The sequence below is a fragment of the Balaenoptera acutorostrata genome, chromosome 2 (assembly GCF_949987535.1).
Source record: "Balaenoptera acutorostrata chromosome 2, mBalAcu1.1, whole genome shotgun sequence".
In the NCBI taxonomy this organism is placed as follows: Eukaryota; Metazoa; Chordata; class Mammalia; order Artiodactyla; family Balaenopteridae; genus Balaenoptera; species Balaenoptera acutorostrata.
The window spans coordinates 179228181-179245762 of NC_080065.1; the positions used below are offsets into that span (position 1 = coordinate 179228181).

The following is a 17582-nucleotide window of genomic DNA, read 5'->3' on the forward strand; positions in this document are numbered from 1 at the left end:
AAGTGGCACATATATACAATGGACTATTACTCAGCCATAAAAAGAAACGAAATTGAGTTATTTGTAGTAAGATGGATGCACCTAGAGTCTGTCATACAGAGTGAAGTAAGTCAGAAAGAGAAAAACAAATACCATATGCTAACACATATATATGGAATCTTAAAAAAAAAAAAAGAGTTCTGAAGAACCTAGGGGCAGGACAGGAATAAAGACACAGATGTAGAGAATGGACTTGAGGACACGGAGAGGGGGAAGGGTAAGCTGGGACGAAGTGAGAGAGTGGCATGGACATATATACACTACCAAATGTAAAATAGATAGCTAGTGGGAAGCAGCCGCATAGCACAGGGAGATCAGCTCGGTGCTTTGTGTCACCTAGAGGGGTGGGATAGGGAGGGTGGGAGGGAGACGCAAGAGGGAGGAGATATGGGGATATATGTATACGTATAGCTGATTCACTTTGTTATAAAGCAGAAACTAACACACCATTGTAAAGCAATTATACTCCAATAAAGATGTTTAAAAAAAAAAAGAATGGTATGTATGTATAACTGACTCACTTTGCTGTACAGCAGAAATTAACACAACATGTAAATCAACTATACTTCAATTTAAAAAAATGGATAGGACATAAGAGGAGCAGTAACTATATCCAGGCCTTGCATCTCTCTTTTTTTTTTTTGATATGGATCATTTTCAAAGACCTTATTGAACCTGCTACAGTACTGCTTCTGTTTTATGTTTTGGTTTTTTGGCTGTGAGACATGTGGGATCCTAGTTCCCTGACCAGGGATCGAACCTGCACCCCCTTCAGTGGAAGGTGAAGTCCCCACCACTGGACTGCCAGGGGAGTCCCACAGGCCCTGCATCTCTTCTCCAGTGTGCGTCTTGGGAAGTCCCTCTAGAGTCTGCCCCTCTCTATGCTTGCTGCTGACGCAGAGATTCCCTTTATGGCCACCCAACCCGGCCTGTCACCCACCGTCACTGGTGCCTGGTCCATAAAGTGGTTTTCTGGTGAGAGAACGAGCTGAGCCCTAGCCACTGGCATCTTCTTCATGGGGAAATCCCACACGGTGAGGTTCACCTTGAGGGGCCTGGTGAGGGGCTCTGTGGAGTCCGAGTGAGCCTGCACATGGATGTTCTCCGGGCTGCCGACCCGCAGGACCCGGGGGGTCACCAGGATGTACCTGCCAGCAGACAAACATGGGAGCACAGGGGGACTCAAGTGGTGGAAGTGATGGACGGGGGTCACATGCGGGGAATCATACGGATGGCAGATGTCCCCTCAGTTCTCCAGACTCACAGCGGCTCAGCGTGGGCAACGGGGGGCCCCAGGAGGAGCAGGATCGATCCTAGGAACCAGGGCACATCCATGGCGGTGGGAGGACAATGTGGGGCCACAGGCCACAGATGCCTGTCCTCCTGTTCACCCCAGCTCTGGTCTGTTTGCCTTGGCTTACCCTGGCCGAGTTAATATCTAAATGAACATGGGGAGGAAATTCCCATAAATCCAATGGGTGACAAGGGGGCTGCTCCGCCCTCCTCAGCCAATCCTCCGCAGGGTGGGGGGCTGGGGACAGTTGCATTGAGAAGTGTTCCAGGCCCCACCCACGCCTTGGGGGCCAGGGTGTTAGGAGGGCTGCCTTTCCCATCAGCCATGGGTTCTCATCCTGAAGCCCTCTCCTCCCCCAGCAGGGAGCCTGGGCCATGTGGCCCTGGGCATGCACTCAGGGCTTGGCTGGGATTGGCTGGTAGGGGCAGGAGGAAAGAGGACTGTCCCCTCCTCTGCCCTTGTGAAACTGGCGAGAGTTTCTGGGGTAGTTGTTCCAAGTAGGGCAATGCAGGCATTATGTTTTCATTTCCCAATCACAGGCATGATCAGCCATATGGCATTTAGCCATCTGACCCCGGGGACCCACTGTAGTGGAAGCTTCTGGGAAATGCATGGGTCAAACGCTCTTACTGGATTTCAGATCTTTCTGAGCCCAGTATGTATTGCATGGCTTTTCTCCTTCCTTGCAGGAGCCGATCACACTTGGTAAATCGTCCACTGTCTATTGTTCCTAAATCATGCCAATCTCTCCGGGCTTCTTTCCCAACAGGCAAATTATACATATTAAACCAGGGAGGAAAACACATCTTGCTTGAAGCATTCCTGGAAGAAGGCTTTCTCTGGCCAGAAATAATTCTCACTAGCTGTTTAATATGCCCTATTAAAGATGTTGAACCCAATTTGTGATGTCTGCCCCATCGAAGCAGGTGGGGCTGCAGACAAGTTTGTCTGGTTCTTTCTTCTTCAGTGAAGTCAATACTGCCAGCTTGGAGAGTCTCGCCTATTGGAGGGACCCAGACCACCCCGAACAATGATAATATACATTTATCCCACAAAAATTCGTTAAATATTTACTACAAGTTTGGCCCTACTTAGCATGCTGAGGACACAGCAGTGACCACAATAGACAAAGTTGCTGCTTGTGTGAAATAGACTTTTTTAAAAAATGAATTTATTTATTTTATTTATTTTTATTTTTGGCTGCGTTGGGTCTTCGTTGCCGTGAGGGGGCTTTCTCTAGTTGCGGTGAGTGGGGGGTTACTCTTCGTTGCGGTGCACGTGCTTCTCATTGCGGTGGCTTGTCTTGTTACAGAGCATGGGCTCTAGGCGTGCGGGCTTCAGTAGTTGTGTCACATGGGCTCAGTAGTTGTGGCTTGCGGGCTCTTGAGCGCAGGCTTAGTAGTTGTGGCACACGGGCTTAGTTGCTCCATGGCATGTGGGATCTTCCTGGACCAGGGCTCCAACCCATGTCTCCTACATTGGCAGGTGGATTCTTAACCACTGCGCCACCAGGGAAGTCCCTGGAGTGGACATTTTTTGAGAACTTACTTTCTCCTTAAACCTCATAGCCTCCCGTGACTTGGGTTCACCGTGTGCCCACTTTCCAGACTATGTTTGTAGAGATTTGGGAAACCGAGTGTGTCAGACACGAAGGGGGTAGTCATTTATTCCTCAGGCATTTATCGTGCACCTACTGTGGGCAAGACACTGTTCTACATGCTCTATGTACACTCACAGAAGTCTCACAGCTGAAGTAAGGATTACCACCCATTGTACAAATGAGGAAACCGAGGCCCCGAGAGGATGAGCAACTTACCCCGGGTCAGGCAGGTGAACCATGAGGATGGGTAATGCTCTTAAGTCTATGGTAAACAATCTCTTATGAAGCAAAAAATCAACAGAATTGAATTAAAGCCTGGATCAGGGATGCAGATGAGACCTAATTTAGAAAGTTCTAGAACACTGGTGTCCATTTGGGGTGGCATGTTCCACCGCTGTCCCAGGCTCTCAGGGAACCTCCATTGGTTCTGTTCAGCTCTCTCTTGGCTGGGGGAGAGCTCCCCCCCTTCACATCTTCATTCTTATACCAGGTATCCACATCCCTGCCCCCATCCTAGGGGCACCCAGGTGTCCAGGATGGGCGATATCCAAAGGTGAGGGGCTGCAGAGGCTTTATTCTCACCTTTCTCTCCAGTCTGGGCTCCTTCCTCAGTGCCAGTGTCTGTCTCCCGAGTGGGAATCTTTACCAGGTAGGTGCATCCAAGCCTCTTTGAAGCACACTCAGGCCTGCAGAGGTCTCCTGAGTTTCTTTTCTTTCCTTTTTTATTTTATTTTTTTTAGCAGTAAGCAGAACTTATTTATTTATTTATTTAGGCCACACTGCAAGGCTTGTGGGATCTTAGTTTCCGACTAGGGATCGAACCCGTTCCCCGTGCAGTGGAAGTGGTTAGCGTCCTAACAACTGGACCGTCAGGGAATTCCCTTGAGTTTCTATTTTGACTTGGAGGTGGGTCCAGGAAGGGAAAACTGCCCTTGGGTACCAATGAGCAGCAGAGGAGGCAGGAAAACAACTAGTGTGGGGTCCTTTGGGATATAGCCTTGCCACCCGGTGAACTAATGGATGGAGTCAAAAATGGATGCTGAGTGAATGAGTGATAGCAGGAATTCATATCTCATGCACCTGATCCTTCCACCCCACCCCAGTCCGGGTCCCCCCAAAGAAGAATGATAAGCATTTGCTCAATAATTAATAATGAAATAAATAATATAAATTTGAGCACCTACTGCATGGCTGGCTTTGTTGCTGGGGACACAGCAGTGAACAGGATGGAAACCCCCCCCCCTCATGGAGTGGATATTTACTGTAGCCACTTTCACCTGGACTCTCTCTTTGAATCCTCTTAGCAATCTAATGACCCATTGACCCATTTTGCAGGTGAAAAAATCACAGAATGAAGTGTCCTGCCCAATACTGTACAGCTAGGAAACTGAGGCACAGAGAGGTTAAGTGACTTGCTCAGGGTCACACAGCAGGTAAAGAGATGGAACTGAGCTTCTGAATCCAGGTTTGAGAGGGAGCCCAAATTAGCAGATACAAACCATTATATATAAAATAGATAAACAACGAGGTCCTGCTGTATAGCACAGGGAACTACAGTCAGTATCCTGTGATAAACCGTAATAAAAAAATATGAAAAAGTATATATATATATATAATCACTTTGCTATACACCAGAAACTAACACAACATTGTAAATCAACTGTACTTCAATTAAAAAACAAAACAAAACAAAGAGGGAGCCCAAGGAAGGTAGGAGGTCGGGAGAGTAGCTATGGGCTCCCCCCAGGTCTGCTGGCAGCTGTCAGTGGTCAAGTCCAACCTCTCGAACTTGACCACGAGAGGGCGCCAGCGAACCTCCGGCCAGACGCAGAGAAGCGCTCGGCCTCCTCCCGCGGGAATGTCAGTGGAGGAGGGAGGGGACTTTGGCCTCTAGCCTAGAGCAGCTGCTGCTGCCGCTCACATTCCGCCCGCCTTCCCCTCCCTGGGACGCTCGGTTTGCAGCGAGGCCGGGGCGGGCGGGGCGGCCTTGCAGGGATGTGTGCCCTCTGTTTTCGCCCCCTCCTCCTGGGCTTCCAGCCCGAGGCTTCCCCGGAAAAGCTGGGCAGGACCCAGGGGTCAAGGAATAACACCCATAGCGACATAACAACGAATGTCTGTCATTGATGGTACACCTACTAATTTCCTGCACTTACTGGGACTTTCTCTCCACCAACTCTTCCATTCTACGGATGAGGAAACTGAGGCTCAGAGAGGTACAGTTGATCGCTCTGGTAGGAGGTGTCAGGAGCTTCTTAGCGTGGATGGTATGCCGGGATGTTCCCAGTTTGGTCAATTCCAGTCCCAGCCACGGCTCCTTGGGTCATTTCTTGGTTTCCTCAGGGCTTCAAGAACTGGCTTTGCTTCCAGATCCCTAAGGGAATCGCATGCCTCTTCTGCTGGTCAAAGGAGGTTTCTGAAGGCAGTGAGAGTTTTCAAGAGAAGCTTATTGCTAAGAGGGGAGAAAGAATAATTTAGCAATCATGTTTGGGGTTGATTACTGGGTCTGAAAGCACCCTGGAATTTCAATGATATGTGTCCCCACAGAGCTCACAGCCGGGCCAGGGAGAACTACCCATAAATAAGAAGCTGCAAGGGCCCAGAGGAGCCTGCTATCTCATCTAGCCTGGGGAGTCAAGGAAGGCTTCCCGAAGGAAGTGGTATTTAGGCTGAGACCAAAAAAGTTTCAGTAAATTAAGAATAATTGGATGGGACTTCCCTGTTGGCGCATGGTTAAGAATCCGCCTGCCAATGCAGGGGACATGGATTCGAGCCCTGGCCCAGGAAGATCCCACATGCCGCGGAGCAACTAAGCCCATGTGCCACAACTACTGAGCCTGCACTCTAGAGCCTGCAGGCCACAACTACTGAAGCCCGCGTGCCTAGAGCCTGTGCTCCGCAACAAGAGAAGCCACGCAATGAGAAACCCACACACTGCAACAAAGAGTAGCCCCCGCTCACCGTAACTAGAGAAAGCCCGTGCACAGCAACGAAGACCCAACACAGCCAAAAATAAAATAAATAAAATTAAATAAAAAAAAAAAAAGCAGGTTCAGGGGATAGAGAGGGGGCCTCTCTGAGGAGGTGACATTTGAGTCCCCATATGAGTTGAAGGAGGGAGACGTGGATATCTGGGAAAATTATTCTGGGCAGAGGGAAGAGCAAGTGCAAAGGCCCTGAGGTGGAAGTGTGTGTGGAGCATTTAGAAACAGCAAGGAGGTCCGTGTTCTGGGAATGGAGTGACTGATAGGGCGAGAGTGGGATATAATCTGAGCTGAATATTCAGGGATCAGATCGTGTAGGAGGCCACATCGCTGTGGATCTGAATCTAAGTTAGAGAGAGAACCAGTGGAGAGTTTTGAAAAGGGGAGTGACGTTTTCTTTCTGTGTTAAAAAATTAGTCTGGGGATGTCCTTTGTTCCTATGACTCGAAATCCAAAAGTAACAACGACGACAAAGATGAATAATTCCACAACATAAAAATAAGACCAGGGCTTCCCTGGTGGCGCAGTGGTTGAGAGTCTGCCTGCCGATGCAGGGGACACGGGTTCGAGCCCTGGTCTGGGAGGATCCCACATGCCGCGGAGCGACTGGGCCCGTGAGCCACAACTGCTGAGCCTGCGCGTCCGGAGCCTGTGCTCCGCAACAAGAGAGGCCACGATGGTGAGAGGCCCGCGCACCGCGATGAAGAGTGGCCCCCGCTCGCCACAACTAGAGAAAGCCCTAGCACAGAAAAACGAAGACCCAACGCAGCCATAAATAAATAAATAAATAAAATTAAAAAAAAAAAAAAAATAAGACCAAATACCACCACAGAAAAGTTTAAAAAAAAACTGAGACAAGGTATCTGCACTTCCTACTATAGACCTCTTAATGTTCATAATATGTAAAGAGTTTCTAAGAATTAATAATAAAATATAAACAATCCCATAGGAAAAAAATTGAGCAGAAGTTGTAGTCAGGATGTCCACAAAAAATAAAACACAAATAGTCTTTAACGCACTAAAAGACACTGGGCCTCACTCATGATAAGAGCAATGCAAGTTAAAATAAGAGGAATGTGAGATACTAATTTTTATGCATTAGATCAGCAAAACTTTGGAAGATCGATAACGCCCAGTATGGTGAGGCTGTGGGGAAGTAAGCATGTTAACATGTGGACATCAGTCCTCCCCAGTAGAGATGAAATTGGTGATGTTCATAAAAATTACAAATGCTTAGTTTCTTTGGCCAGTTAATCCCATGACAGAAATGCTTGCACACGTGTGAAACGATGTATAAACACAAGGCTATTCATTGCAGTCATTTCTATCATAGCCAAAGACTGAAGAGAGCCCAAAGATTCATCACTACAGGATCAGTTGCATAAATTATTGTCCATCTACACAGTGGAATATATTGCAGCTGAACCAAAGAATGAGGAAGTCTTCTCGGGCTGATGTGAGAAACTCCTAAGACGTATTATTCAAGGAAAGAACCAAAGTTCACACTTACGTGTATAGCATGTTGCTTTTTGTGAAAAAGTTTAAAAAAGTGAATATTCATGTTTTTCCACTAAAATACCCCATATTTACTTTTAAAGTTGTGATAAAATATACACAACACAAAATGTACCATTTTGACCATTTTTGAGTGTACAGTTCCGTGGCATTAAGTACATTCATATTGTTGTGCCACCACCACCATCCATCCATCTCCAGAACTCTCTTCATCTTCCCAAACTAAAATTCTGTCCCCATTAAACACTAACTCCCCATTCCCCCTTCCCAGCCTCTTTGAACCACTATTTTACTTTCTATGAATTTGCATACTCTAGGTACCTAATATAAATGGAATCACACAATATATCTGTCCTTTTATATCTGGCTTATATCGCTAGGCATAATGTCTTCAAAGTTCATCCATGTTGTAGCACATGTCAGAATTTCCTTCCTTTTTAAGGCTGAATACTATTCCTTTGTGTGTATATACCACAGTTTATCCATTCACCAGGTTTTTTTCCCCCTTGTATAATCAGAAAGAAAACCTGGATAAATAACTCATGCAAGTTATAACAGGCAGTGGTGGGGGATCGGGAATTGGGCAGTTGAGGAAAGATGAGGGTAAGAAATTGTTTAAAAAATATTTCTTCATATATATTTTTTATTTTTAAAAGCACTGTGAATGTTTTACCTCTTTGAAAGATATTTTTATATCTATACGCAGGGAGGAAAACGCAGAAGAGGAGGAGGCTGGTGCAATATTCCAGGTGAGAAATCATGGTGGTTGGAGTAGGTTAGGGGCCAAGAAGGTGTTTTGAAGTGGTTGGTTCTGAATATACTTTGCAGGTCAGGTGAACAGGATCTCCTGATAGATTAGCTGTGAGATGTGAAAGAGAGAAAATAGAGACGACGCCAAGATTTTTGGCTTGAGCAGCTAGGATGTAAAGATGAGGTGGTGGGGGCATGAGTGTAGAAATAAAGAGTCAAGGGTTAGCTTGTTATTATCACCTTCTGAGCTTTGGCCAGTCTCTGCTGGTCACCAATAGCATCCCCTTGGAATTTAATAACAGCATCCCTCCCCGCACTGCATTTGTTTTTATAGTTGCCATCTGGATTGATGATCATTCTTCCTTATATGCAACAGAAACTGACTCAGTGTGATTTAAGCTGCAAAGGAATTTCTTGGGTAGATCCTGAGGGCTCATGGAATCATCAGCCTTGGAAGATTGAAAGGGACAAAGTGGCAGCGCAGGGCAGCAGCTAAGATCACAGCTTAAATCATCCCCCTGAAACCAACCAGAGGCTCTGGCTTTTGCTGCCGATGCTGGCAATGCCACGCTCCTGTCCCTTCTGCTACCGCCTCTTCCTGATCCCTTCTGTGGGAGGCCAACTCTCAATTCTAAATCCTGTGCACCTGCAGAGTGGAATCAGGGTCACATGCTCACCCTCTAGCTGCAAGAGAAGCTGGGAGAGAAGGTCTGGTGTTTTCTTGCACCAAGAGTCTATACGTAGGGGGTTTGGAATACTGTACGCGCCACCTGCAAATAAGTATCGAGTTCAGCTTCACTCATGGTGGGTATGATGGCTTTTTCTTCTTGGTAAGGAGATAAATGTGTCTTTTAAAATAAATTATTTAAAGGAATTTAAAAAACATTTTTCAAATTTAATCTTTATTTTTTATTGGAGTATAGTGGATGTACAATATTGAGTTAGTTTCAGGTGTATAACAAAGTGATTCAGTTATACATATACATATATCTATTCCTTTTCAGATACTTTTCCCATATAGGTTATTACAGAATATTGAGTAGAGTTCTAAAGGATTTTTTTTTTTTTTTAAAGCAAGAGAATGCTGGACATAAAATTCAGGACAGTGGAGACCTTTGGGGTGAGGCAGACAGTGAATATTGATAATGTTCTAATGGTAGAGTCTGATGGTGGGCTAGTGTGTATGCATTTTGCTCCTCTGCTTTGTCAAGTGCATATGTTACATCAGTCAGCATCTTGGATGGAAAGAGACAGCACACTCACAGTGAGTAATTTGGGAAACGATGAGGACAGGAATGATGGTTAAGGGAAGGGTCGGAGGTAAGGAGCCGTGACGCCCTGCTGGCGACCGTGGGGTCCCATCACCATCTTTAGCTGAAAGGGGCAAAAGGAGGGGGTGGTCCTCAGAAACTTGATCTGGGGCTGAGATAGAGGGATGCTGCGAATCCACAGTGACCTGCATGGAAGGAGCTTGAGGGACAAACGCCGTGGCCTTTCCCCTCCCACTGGCAGAACCCAACATAACTGGAAGCCAAAGGTGGTGGAAATTGATTGATGTAATCCTGGGGTGAGCCTCCTGGGTAAAGACCTCTTGCACATGTGCATTTCATCTATTCTTTTAAAAAATTAATTTAATTTAAAAATTGACACAGGGAACTCTACTCAATACTCCATAATGACCTATATGGGAACAGAATCTAAAAAAGAGTGGATATATGTATATGTATAACTGAATCACTTTGCTGTACACCTGAAACTAACACAACGTTGTAAATCAACTATACTCCAATAAAAATTAATTAAAAAAATCAATATTCAGGTCATGTGAAATAAAATTACTGGGATAGACTCCAAAAAAATAAAAAATAAAAATTGAGATATCATTTATATACCATAAAATTTGCCCTGTTTAAATGCACAATTCAGTGGTTTTTGGTGGATTCATAAACTTGTGCAACCATCACCACTCTCTACTTTCACATATTCTTTTTCGGGTATTCCAACATTGCTTCAAAAGTCCAGTATGGGAGAGGGGAAGGGAGGAGTTGATTTGAAAAAATATTAAATAGCCCCCATTATCTCTGCAATGACTCAAAGAGACCTCTTCTGAGGGTCCCGGACTCAGTTTCCATTTTCCTAGAAAAGATCACTAGAGACCCCTAAAGACCAGCATAGACTGAGTTGGACAGCCCCAGACTCGATTCCTGCCCCTTCCCCTCTGCCCCTGGCAAATGGGGATGTTCTGAGTGGCTTCATCTCATAAAACTGCAGAGCAAACATTAATTAAACACTTTGCCCAGAGCTTGGTATTCCAAGGTTTGAACACAAACCACAACAAAAACTGCAAGTGAAATGAAACAGTCCAGAGGACTTTCGTTTCCGCACTGTTATAGCTAATCCTGCTTGGCAGAAGATGACATCAGGGGAGTCACCTGCCCAGGGCCACCCACTGAACGAGAGGAAGAGCCAGCATTTATGCCCAGAGTCCATCCACTTCCGAATTCTCAAGAGGAGGGCCAAGAAATTTGGGGACACTGTCTCAGGGGTTCAGATGAGACCCCTATTGATTTAAATTTTTAAAAATTGGGCTAAAATACACATGACACAAAATTTACCATCTTCACCATTTTTAAGTGTACAGTTCATTAGTGATAAGTACCTTCACGTTGTTGTGTAACTGTCACCACCATCCATCTCCAAGAACTCTTTATCTTGCAAAATTGATACTCTGCCCCCATTCAACACTAACTCCCTGTTCCTCCCTCTCCCAGCCCCTGACACCCACCATTCTACTTTGCCTCTATGAATTTGACTCCTCTAGGGACATCATATAAGTGGAATCATACAGTATTTGTCCTTTTTGTGTCTGGCCTCTTTTGCTCAGCATAATGTCCTCAAAGTTCATCCATGTTGTAGCATGTGTCAGAATCTCCTTCCTTTTTAAGGCTGAATAAATATTCCATTGTATGGGTGGATCACATTTTGTTTATCCAGTAACCTGTTGATGGACATTTGGATTGCTTCCACCTTTTGCCTATTGTGGACAAGGCTGCTCTGAACACGGGTACACAAATATCTCTTCAAGACCCTGTTTTTAATTCTTTCAGGTAATACTCAGGAATGGAATTGCTGAGTCATGTGATAATTCTGTTTCACTGTTTGAGGAACTGCCATACTGTTTTCCATAGTGGCTGGACCGTTTTACATTCTCACCAACAGTACACAGGGTTCCAATTTCTCTACATTCTTGTGAACACTTGTTATTTTCTGGGCAATTTTTTTTTTGATGTAGCCATGCTAATAGGTGTGAGATAGACCCTATTGCTTTTTAATTTTTTATTTAGATGTAAGAAATTGAACTTTATTAAATACAGTGATTGCTAGTGGTTACAAATATATATTTTGTGAAAAAGTATACATACATTGCCGGTGTATGCACGAACAGATTTTACTGATGGAGTATGTGACCAGAAAAGTCTGGAGACCCCTTAGTCAAACCAGCTTTGGCTGTGTGTATAGGCGGGGAGGAGGGATGGGGATGTTTGGATCATCCCAGAATCCACAGACCGAAGATAACGAAGTCCAGAGGTTGACTGAGGCAGTCTGTCTCATCCTTCAACGTCCAGCAAAAATGCCCCCTCCTCCAGGAAGCCTCCCTTGCCTTCCCAGACACAACTCCAGCTCTCTGATCTGGGCTCCTCAGCCCAGGGTTCCAGAGTCCCAAGGTCCCCTCTCTCTGCCCCAGCCCTGACCGCAGAGGGGTCTGTGTCTAGACGCTGAGGGCTCTCTGGGGTCCCAGTAATGCCCAGGCACAGAATGGGTCAAGCAGAGTTTGCTGAATGAATGAATGAGTGAAGAGTCTGTATGGCCTGAGATGGATGTGAACCCAAGAGGCTTGGCTGTTCAGGGGTGAGGAGGGTTGGGTGAGGCTCTGCTCACTGGGGCCACACTGGGGTACGGAAGCAGCTGCAGGCCAGACATCGAAGGCCAAGGTTGAGGAGGCGTGGCCAGCGGAAGAGTAGGCGATGGGAGGTTTGCACATACAGGCTGCCGGAGGGGTCCATGGCTTTGAGGGCGATCAGGGGAGTGTAGCGGGTGTTGGTCTGTCTGCGCAAGGGTGGTCTGGCTGAGCCGATGACCTTGACAATTACCTGTGGGGTAGAGCCCTGAGCTTTGGGACCCAAGGAGAAGGAGGTTCTGTCGGGAGGGGGCCCCCTCACATACCTGAGGCATGTCCTGGGGCTCTGGGCCCCCCACTCACCTTGGCCACATCCTGCGGGCTCTGTCCCACAGAGTGAAAGAGCTCCCTGGAGGCCGGGAGGTACAAATTCCGAAAGTAGTTCAGGGTGTCAGCGTCAGTGCCTGGGAACTCGGCTGTGGAAACCTGCTCCAGGAGCTTCCCTTCAAATTCGGTGGCCACCGGGCCCGGCTCCACCAGGGAGATGCTGGGAACAGGGGTAGGGGGAGAGGGCCTTGAGCCCCAACACACTCGCTGCCCCATTTTGCCCATTACCGTCCATCTTTCCTCTTCACTCCCCTGCTTCTCCCATCATTGTTTCATGCCTCCTTGCTCCCCCATCTCCTCGCTACTCCCCTCCCCTTGTCTGTCCCATCACTGCCTTCATTCCCCTGTCACTGTCCAAGTGCCCGCCTCACAAGATGTTGAACTGCAGCAGCTGGACAGCCAGACTCTCGAAGAATCCCTCCATGGCAAACTTGGAGGCCGCATAGACTTCATTGAACACGACACCTGAGAGGATTACAGGAAGGTGGGCTCTTTGGGGGTCTGGATGATGGGCTTTGTGGGTCCAGAGGGATGGGGTCTTGGGAGACAGAGCAAAGAGGATTTAGGGATCAGAGCATATCTGGGGCCAACCTGATGGGTGTATGTGATGGGAGCATATGGGGTCAGGATGAGGTTGTCTTGGGGTGCCAGGTCCCACCTCTTCCTGGCAGTGTTCCATCCACCCTCAGCCCAGGGAACTCTCCTATTTCCCTCTATCCTCTAAACCCTTGGGCCACTTGGGCATGGGATGCCCAGGGTCCCCAAGGGCAAGCGCCATTCACCAAGGTCTTTATTGGTCCCTGTTGAGCAGTGAATGTGTCCCCCTCCCTTCCAAGATCAGGAGGTTCAGCTGGAAGAGGGGCTGAAGGGATGGGGCTGAGTAAATGCAGCTTTTCCATGACAGGGTAACAAGTAGGGTGGATTCCTTAGGGGACTGCTGGGGGGGGAGCAGATCCGAGGAAACTTCCAGGGAAAGGAAGGGAGTCTAGAGAGGTTCAAGGAGGAAGGGACCGGGAGAAAGGATGGCAAGTAGATGGCCTCCATAGTAGGCCCATAGCAGACATCATTAGTCGATCTCTGCTCTTTTTCCTGCAGAACCTCAGGGTCCCAAATCTAGACATCTCTGGAGCCTGGTGGGAGGTGTTTGGGCAAGAAGGAGTCTCAGGAGGAGTGCTGATGGTTCCTTTGAGTTTTGTGGGATGGTTGGAAGGAATTTTTGGAGGTTTCCAGAAGTGGGGTTGATAATGGATGTGGATGGCCTTTGGCAGCATCTATACCACCCCTGTCTATTCCTGTACCATGGTAGACATAGTTAATCTATCCCAGAACTTTTTCCTCCTGAGCTGCAGAATGCTTCTCAATGCAGGCATATTTAGGGAATATGAGCTAAAACCTAGTTGCCAACCTTCCAGTCGGGGGAGGGTCAGACGCTGGGAGAATTCCCAAGGGTGCATCCCCAGGGCTCACCTTGCAGCCCCATGACACTGCTGACCACCACGATGTGGCCCTGTCGTCTCCTCTTCATGCCAGGAAGTACAGCTTTGACCAGACGGACGGCCCCGAAAAAGTTGGTATCAAAGACTTTCTGCATGGCAGCTAGGCTGAGCCCCTCCAAGGGCCCCACCAGGCCCACTCCAGCATTATTCACTAAGGGGGTAGGGTTGAGGGTTACTTTGAAGTCCCCCAACCCTTCTAGTGTCACTCCCCCAGGGACACTCCCTAAATTATCCCACCACTCCCCCACTCCAAGTTCAGGGCTAGTCCAAGGTATCCTGGGTGGACAAATGTGTAGCATTGATAATCTTTAAATATAGTTCAGCATTTGCTACAGGGGACTCTGAGCCCTGGGTGGGGAAGAGGGCTGCTGAAAACAGCCTCCACTTTAATGCATGAGCAATTCAGCTCTGACCCCAAATTGCATCAAAACAGCCACACCCTCCTTAGAAGACCGTTTAGGGACCATGAGTTGCTTCTTCATCATGCTCCTTTCCCACAATGACTCATCAAATTAATTTTCCCAACCACATATGGTTTTCTCCATATGTGAGAATTTCTATTCGATAAAATCCACCCTATCCCCAGGTCTCAGTATATTTCTTGTATCTCTAATAAACTGAACTGTATCCTGGGCTCTTAGCCAACTGATCTACCCCTTCTGTCCAGGGTCAGAGGTTATTAGGGAAACAAGAGAGCTAGTGCCCAGACACTGGAAAGAACTTGCTGTGATAAGGATCTATGCTTGGGCCAGGGAGGGGGCGAGTGACCCCAGGGGATGCTCAGACTCACCCAACACGTCCACTTCCCCTCCCTGGATGCAGCGGAGACACTGGGCCACTGACTCATCACTGCACACATCCAGCTGGGCCACGGTGAGGGTCTGACCCAGAGCCTCCCCAGCAGCTGCCTCCAGTGTCCCCTTCTTTCCCAGGTCCCTCATGGTGGCCACCACTGGGGACAGAGAACAGAGTTGGAGCAGGCACTAGGTTCCTTTACCCTGTGTGTGGACTTACATGTTCCTGTGATATTTTGCATGAGTAATCACAGAGGAATGGAGACCCACAGATTTATACACCTACATTTGCCATACAACCACAAATGAATACTTGTGTACAGATACGTGTATATACTTCCATCCATCCATCCACTCATCTAGCAAACATTTATTGAGCATCTACTACACCCTATGCACTATTCTAGGTGCTGAGGCTATTGCATGAAATAAGATAAAGTCCCTGCCTTCATGGAATTCAAAACCAGTAGGTAAGACAATAAAATAAATACAGAACAGATGGCTTGAGAAAAGAAATGCATGCACACCTAAAGTCAACATATGTGCAAATATGCACATGCAAGTATGAATAGCCCCATTTACATCATCAACGTAGGTTCTGATTTATTGAACACCTACTATATGCCAGATAATGTGCTAAACACATTTATAAACACTAACTCTAATCCTTACAAGAATCCTATGATTAGGTTGTTGACTTATTTTCCAAAGATGGCCTCAACATCTTTTATCACACATGCTCTTCTAGAACCTAGCTGCTCACCCATCAGCCCATGAAATCTGATTCCTCTCCCCTTGAATCCTGTGGCTAGTTGGGACTCAATAGACTATGGTAAAGGTAACACTGTGTGGCTTTTGAGATTAGGATGGAAAAGATGTTGCAGTTTCTGCTTTGCTTGCTGGAATACTCACTATAGGCTTCAGCCACCCTATAGCAGCCCAGCTGTCCTGAGGCCACCGTGCTGGGAAGAAGCCCAAGCTAGCCCAGATAGAAAGACCACATGCAGGAGCCCTGAGATTACTGGAAGAGAGAGAGATGCCTGCCCAGCCCTGACATGTTCCAGTCTCCTCTGTGAGCCTTTGACCCTGAGCCCAAAGTGCCCAGCTGAGCCCTTCCAAATGCATGACCTTTGTAAACCATGAGAGAGAGATGATTGCAGCTGTTTTACGCCATACATTTTGGGGTGATTTGCTTTTAGCAATAGTAATCAGAACACGTAGGTAATATTATTATCCCCATTAACACACTGAGGCTCAACACAGTGAAGTTTCTTGCCTGGTCCACCCCTAGCAAGTGTGAGAACTGAGATTTCAACCTGGGTTTGTCTGAGTGCTGAGCTCATGCACCTGTACACATGTTTGCACCCCCCCCCCTCCCCAATGCCTGCACCCACAATCACACACACATCTGCATGTTGTCTGTGAGCCCATGTAATTTTGGGCAAGGACCTTTGGCAGTCGGTGCCTCAGTTTCCTCATTTCTAAGATGGAGCAAATGATAGTGTCCACCTTATCGAGGTGATGTGGGGATTAAATGACTTTATATATGCAAAACACTTAGATGGAAGCCTGGCACATTGCAAGCAGTCAATAAGCGTCATCCTTCAGCAGTGTTAGACATTCATCTGCCAGCCCACAGGGACACACACTGCACAATTACCTCTCTGCACACTGGTACCCAGACTGTCACACCCAAAGCTGTGCATGTCTCTAAGACAGAGGGCAGAGGGCTGGGAGAAGCAACTCTGCCAACTGGGGCAATGCCCTCACCCCTGCATCCTCCTCTTAAGTAACGGCCCTTTGCTTACTTCGACTCCAGTGTGCTCTGGGTCAGAGGTTCCCATGGGTGGGGTGCAGATTGGGGCCATTGATTCCAGAGTGGCACGGGGCCAAGTCTCTAGACCTAGAGCCCTCTCCTCCTTAAACCCTCAAGGTCAGGGTCACTTAAGAGGCTTATCTTGGAGCGTTAATCTGGGGAGGAGTGGGGGTGGGGACTCTTAGGGAATGACTAAGTGAAACCTCAGAGAAGCCTTCCCCAGCCAGCCCTTCTAAAAATAAATATCACCCACACCTACCCCACTTGCTTTATTTTGCTTCTGACCACTTATCTGCACCAGCCACATAATACAATTTAAAAATCTGTTTGTTGTTTGTTCTCCCTCGCCTCCCCCACTACATCACTACCTAGAACAGAGATTTTTGTCTATTTTGTTCGCAGCTGTGTTTCTAGCACCTAGAATCTGGCACCCGATAGGTGCATTAGAAATATTCTTTGGATGAGGGGATGATTCACAGGCAGAGGTGGGAAGGGGGCCTCCGTGTGTCCTGGGTCCTCCCCAAGCCCACAAATGCAGTCGAAGTCATGGACCAGTGGAAATAGTGCTGGAAGAGCTGAGGGTCTTGGGAGGCCATGCCCATCCTTGTCCTTCCCAGCCTCAGCCTGGTCCCCTTACCCTGGTAGCGCTGCCCGGGGTCACGAGCCAGTTGCACTGCGAGCTCCAGGCCAATCCCCGAGGAGCATCCTGAGATCAGTACAGTCCGGGCTGCGTCGGCCATGTTGATCCCTTCCTGGACGCGTGACCTCTGCTGGCCAGCACCTGACTCCCGCCACCCATCATCTATCTGCTCATCTGTCCCCTCCTAAGCACCCCCCACCTGACTCCCTGCAGGATGAAGGGGGCCCTGGGAGCCCCCAATTATGAACTGACTTTGGGCAGGCAGCTGGGGGGAATCCCTTAACTTCAATATAGTCCCTTCCTTTTATCTGTCGAAAATTTCCTCTCGCTGCTACACTCAAAACTGGGGAGCTTTTGTTACGATGATAAATT

At 47.5% G+C, this 17582-nt stretch overlaps 2 protein-coding genes across 3 annotated transcripts in view; both read right to left on the minus strand.

Annotated features, from left to right (window-relative positions):
* Positions 1-1419, minus strand: part of LOC102998929 (complement C3-like) — a 28271-nt gene extending 26852 nt beyond the window's left edge. For both annotated transcript variants that reach the window (XM_007169005.3, XM_007169006.3), the window contains exons 1-2: positions 1304-1419; positions 980-1187 (exon numbers count right to left, since the gene is read on the minus strand). In XM_007169005.3, the coding sequence (XP_007169067.2) occupies positions 980-1187; positions 1304-1374 (279 nt within the window). In that variant the 5' untranslated portion in view covers positions 1375-1419. The remainder of the gene's footprint in view (positions 1-979; positions 1188-1303) is intronic.
* Positions 1420-12114: 10695 nt separating this feature from the next.
* On the minus strand, positions 12115-17310 carry RDH8 (retinol dehydrogenase 8). Its single transcript, XM_007169007.2, has 6 exons — positions 17208-17310; positions 14751-14912; positions 13932-14111; positions 12836-12929; positions 12441-12624; positions 12115-12330 (listed from the first exon to the last, which is right to left on the minus strand). Exons 1-6 carry the CDS (start codon positions 17308-17310, stop codon positions 12115-12117), a joined length of 939 nt encoding a protein of 312 aa, XP_007169069.2.
* Between the last annotated feature and the right edge of the window lie 272 nt (positions 17311-17582).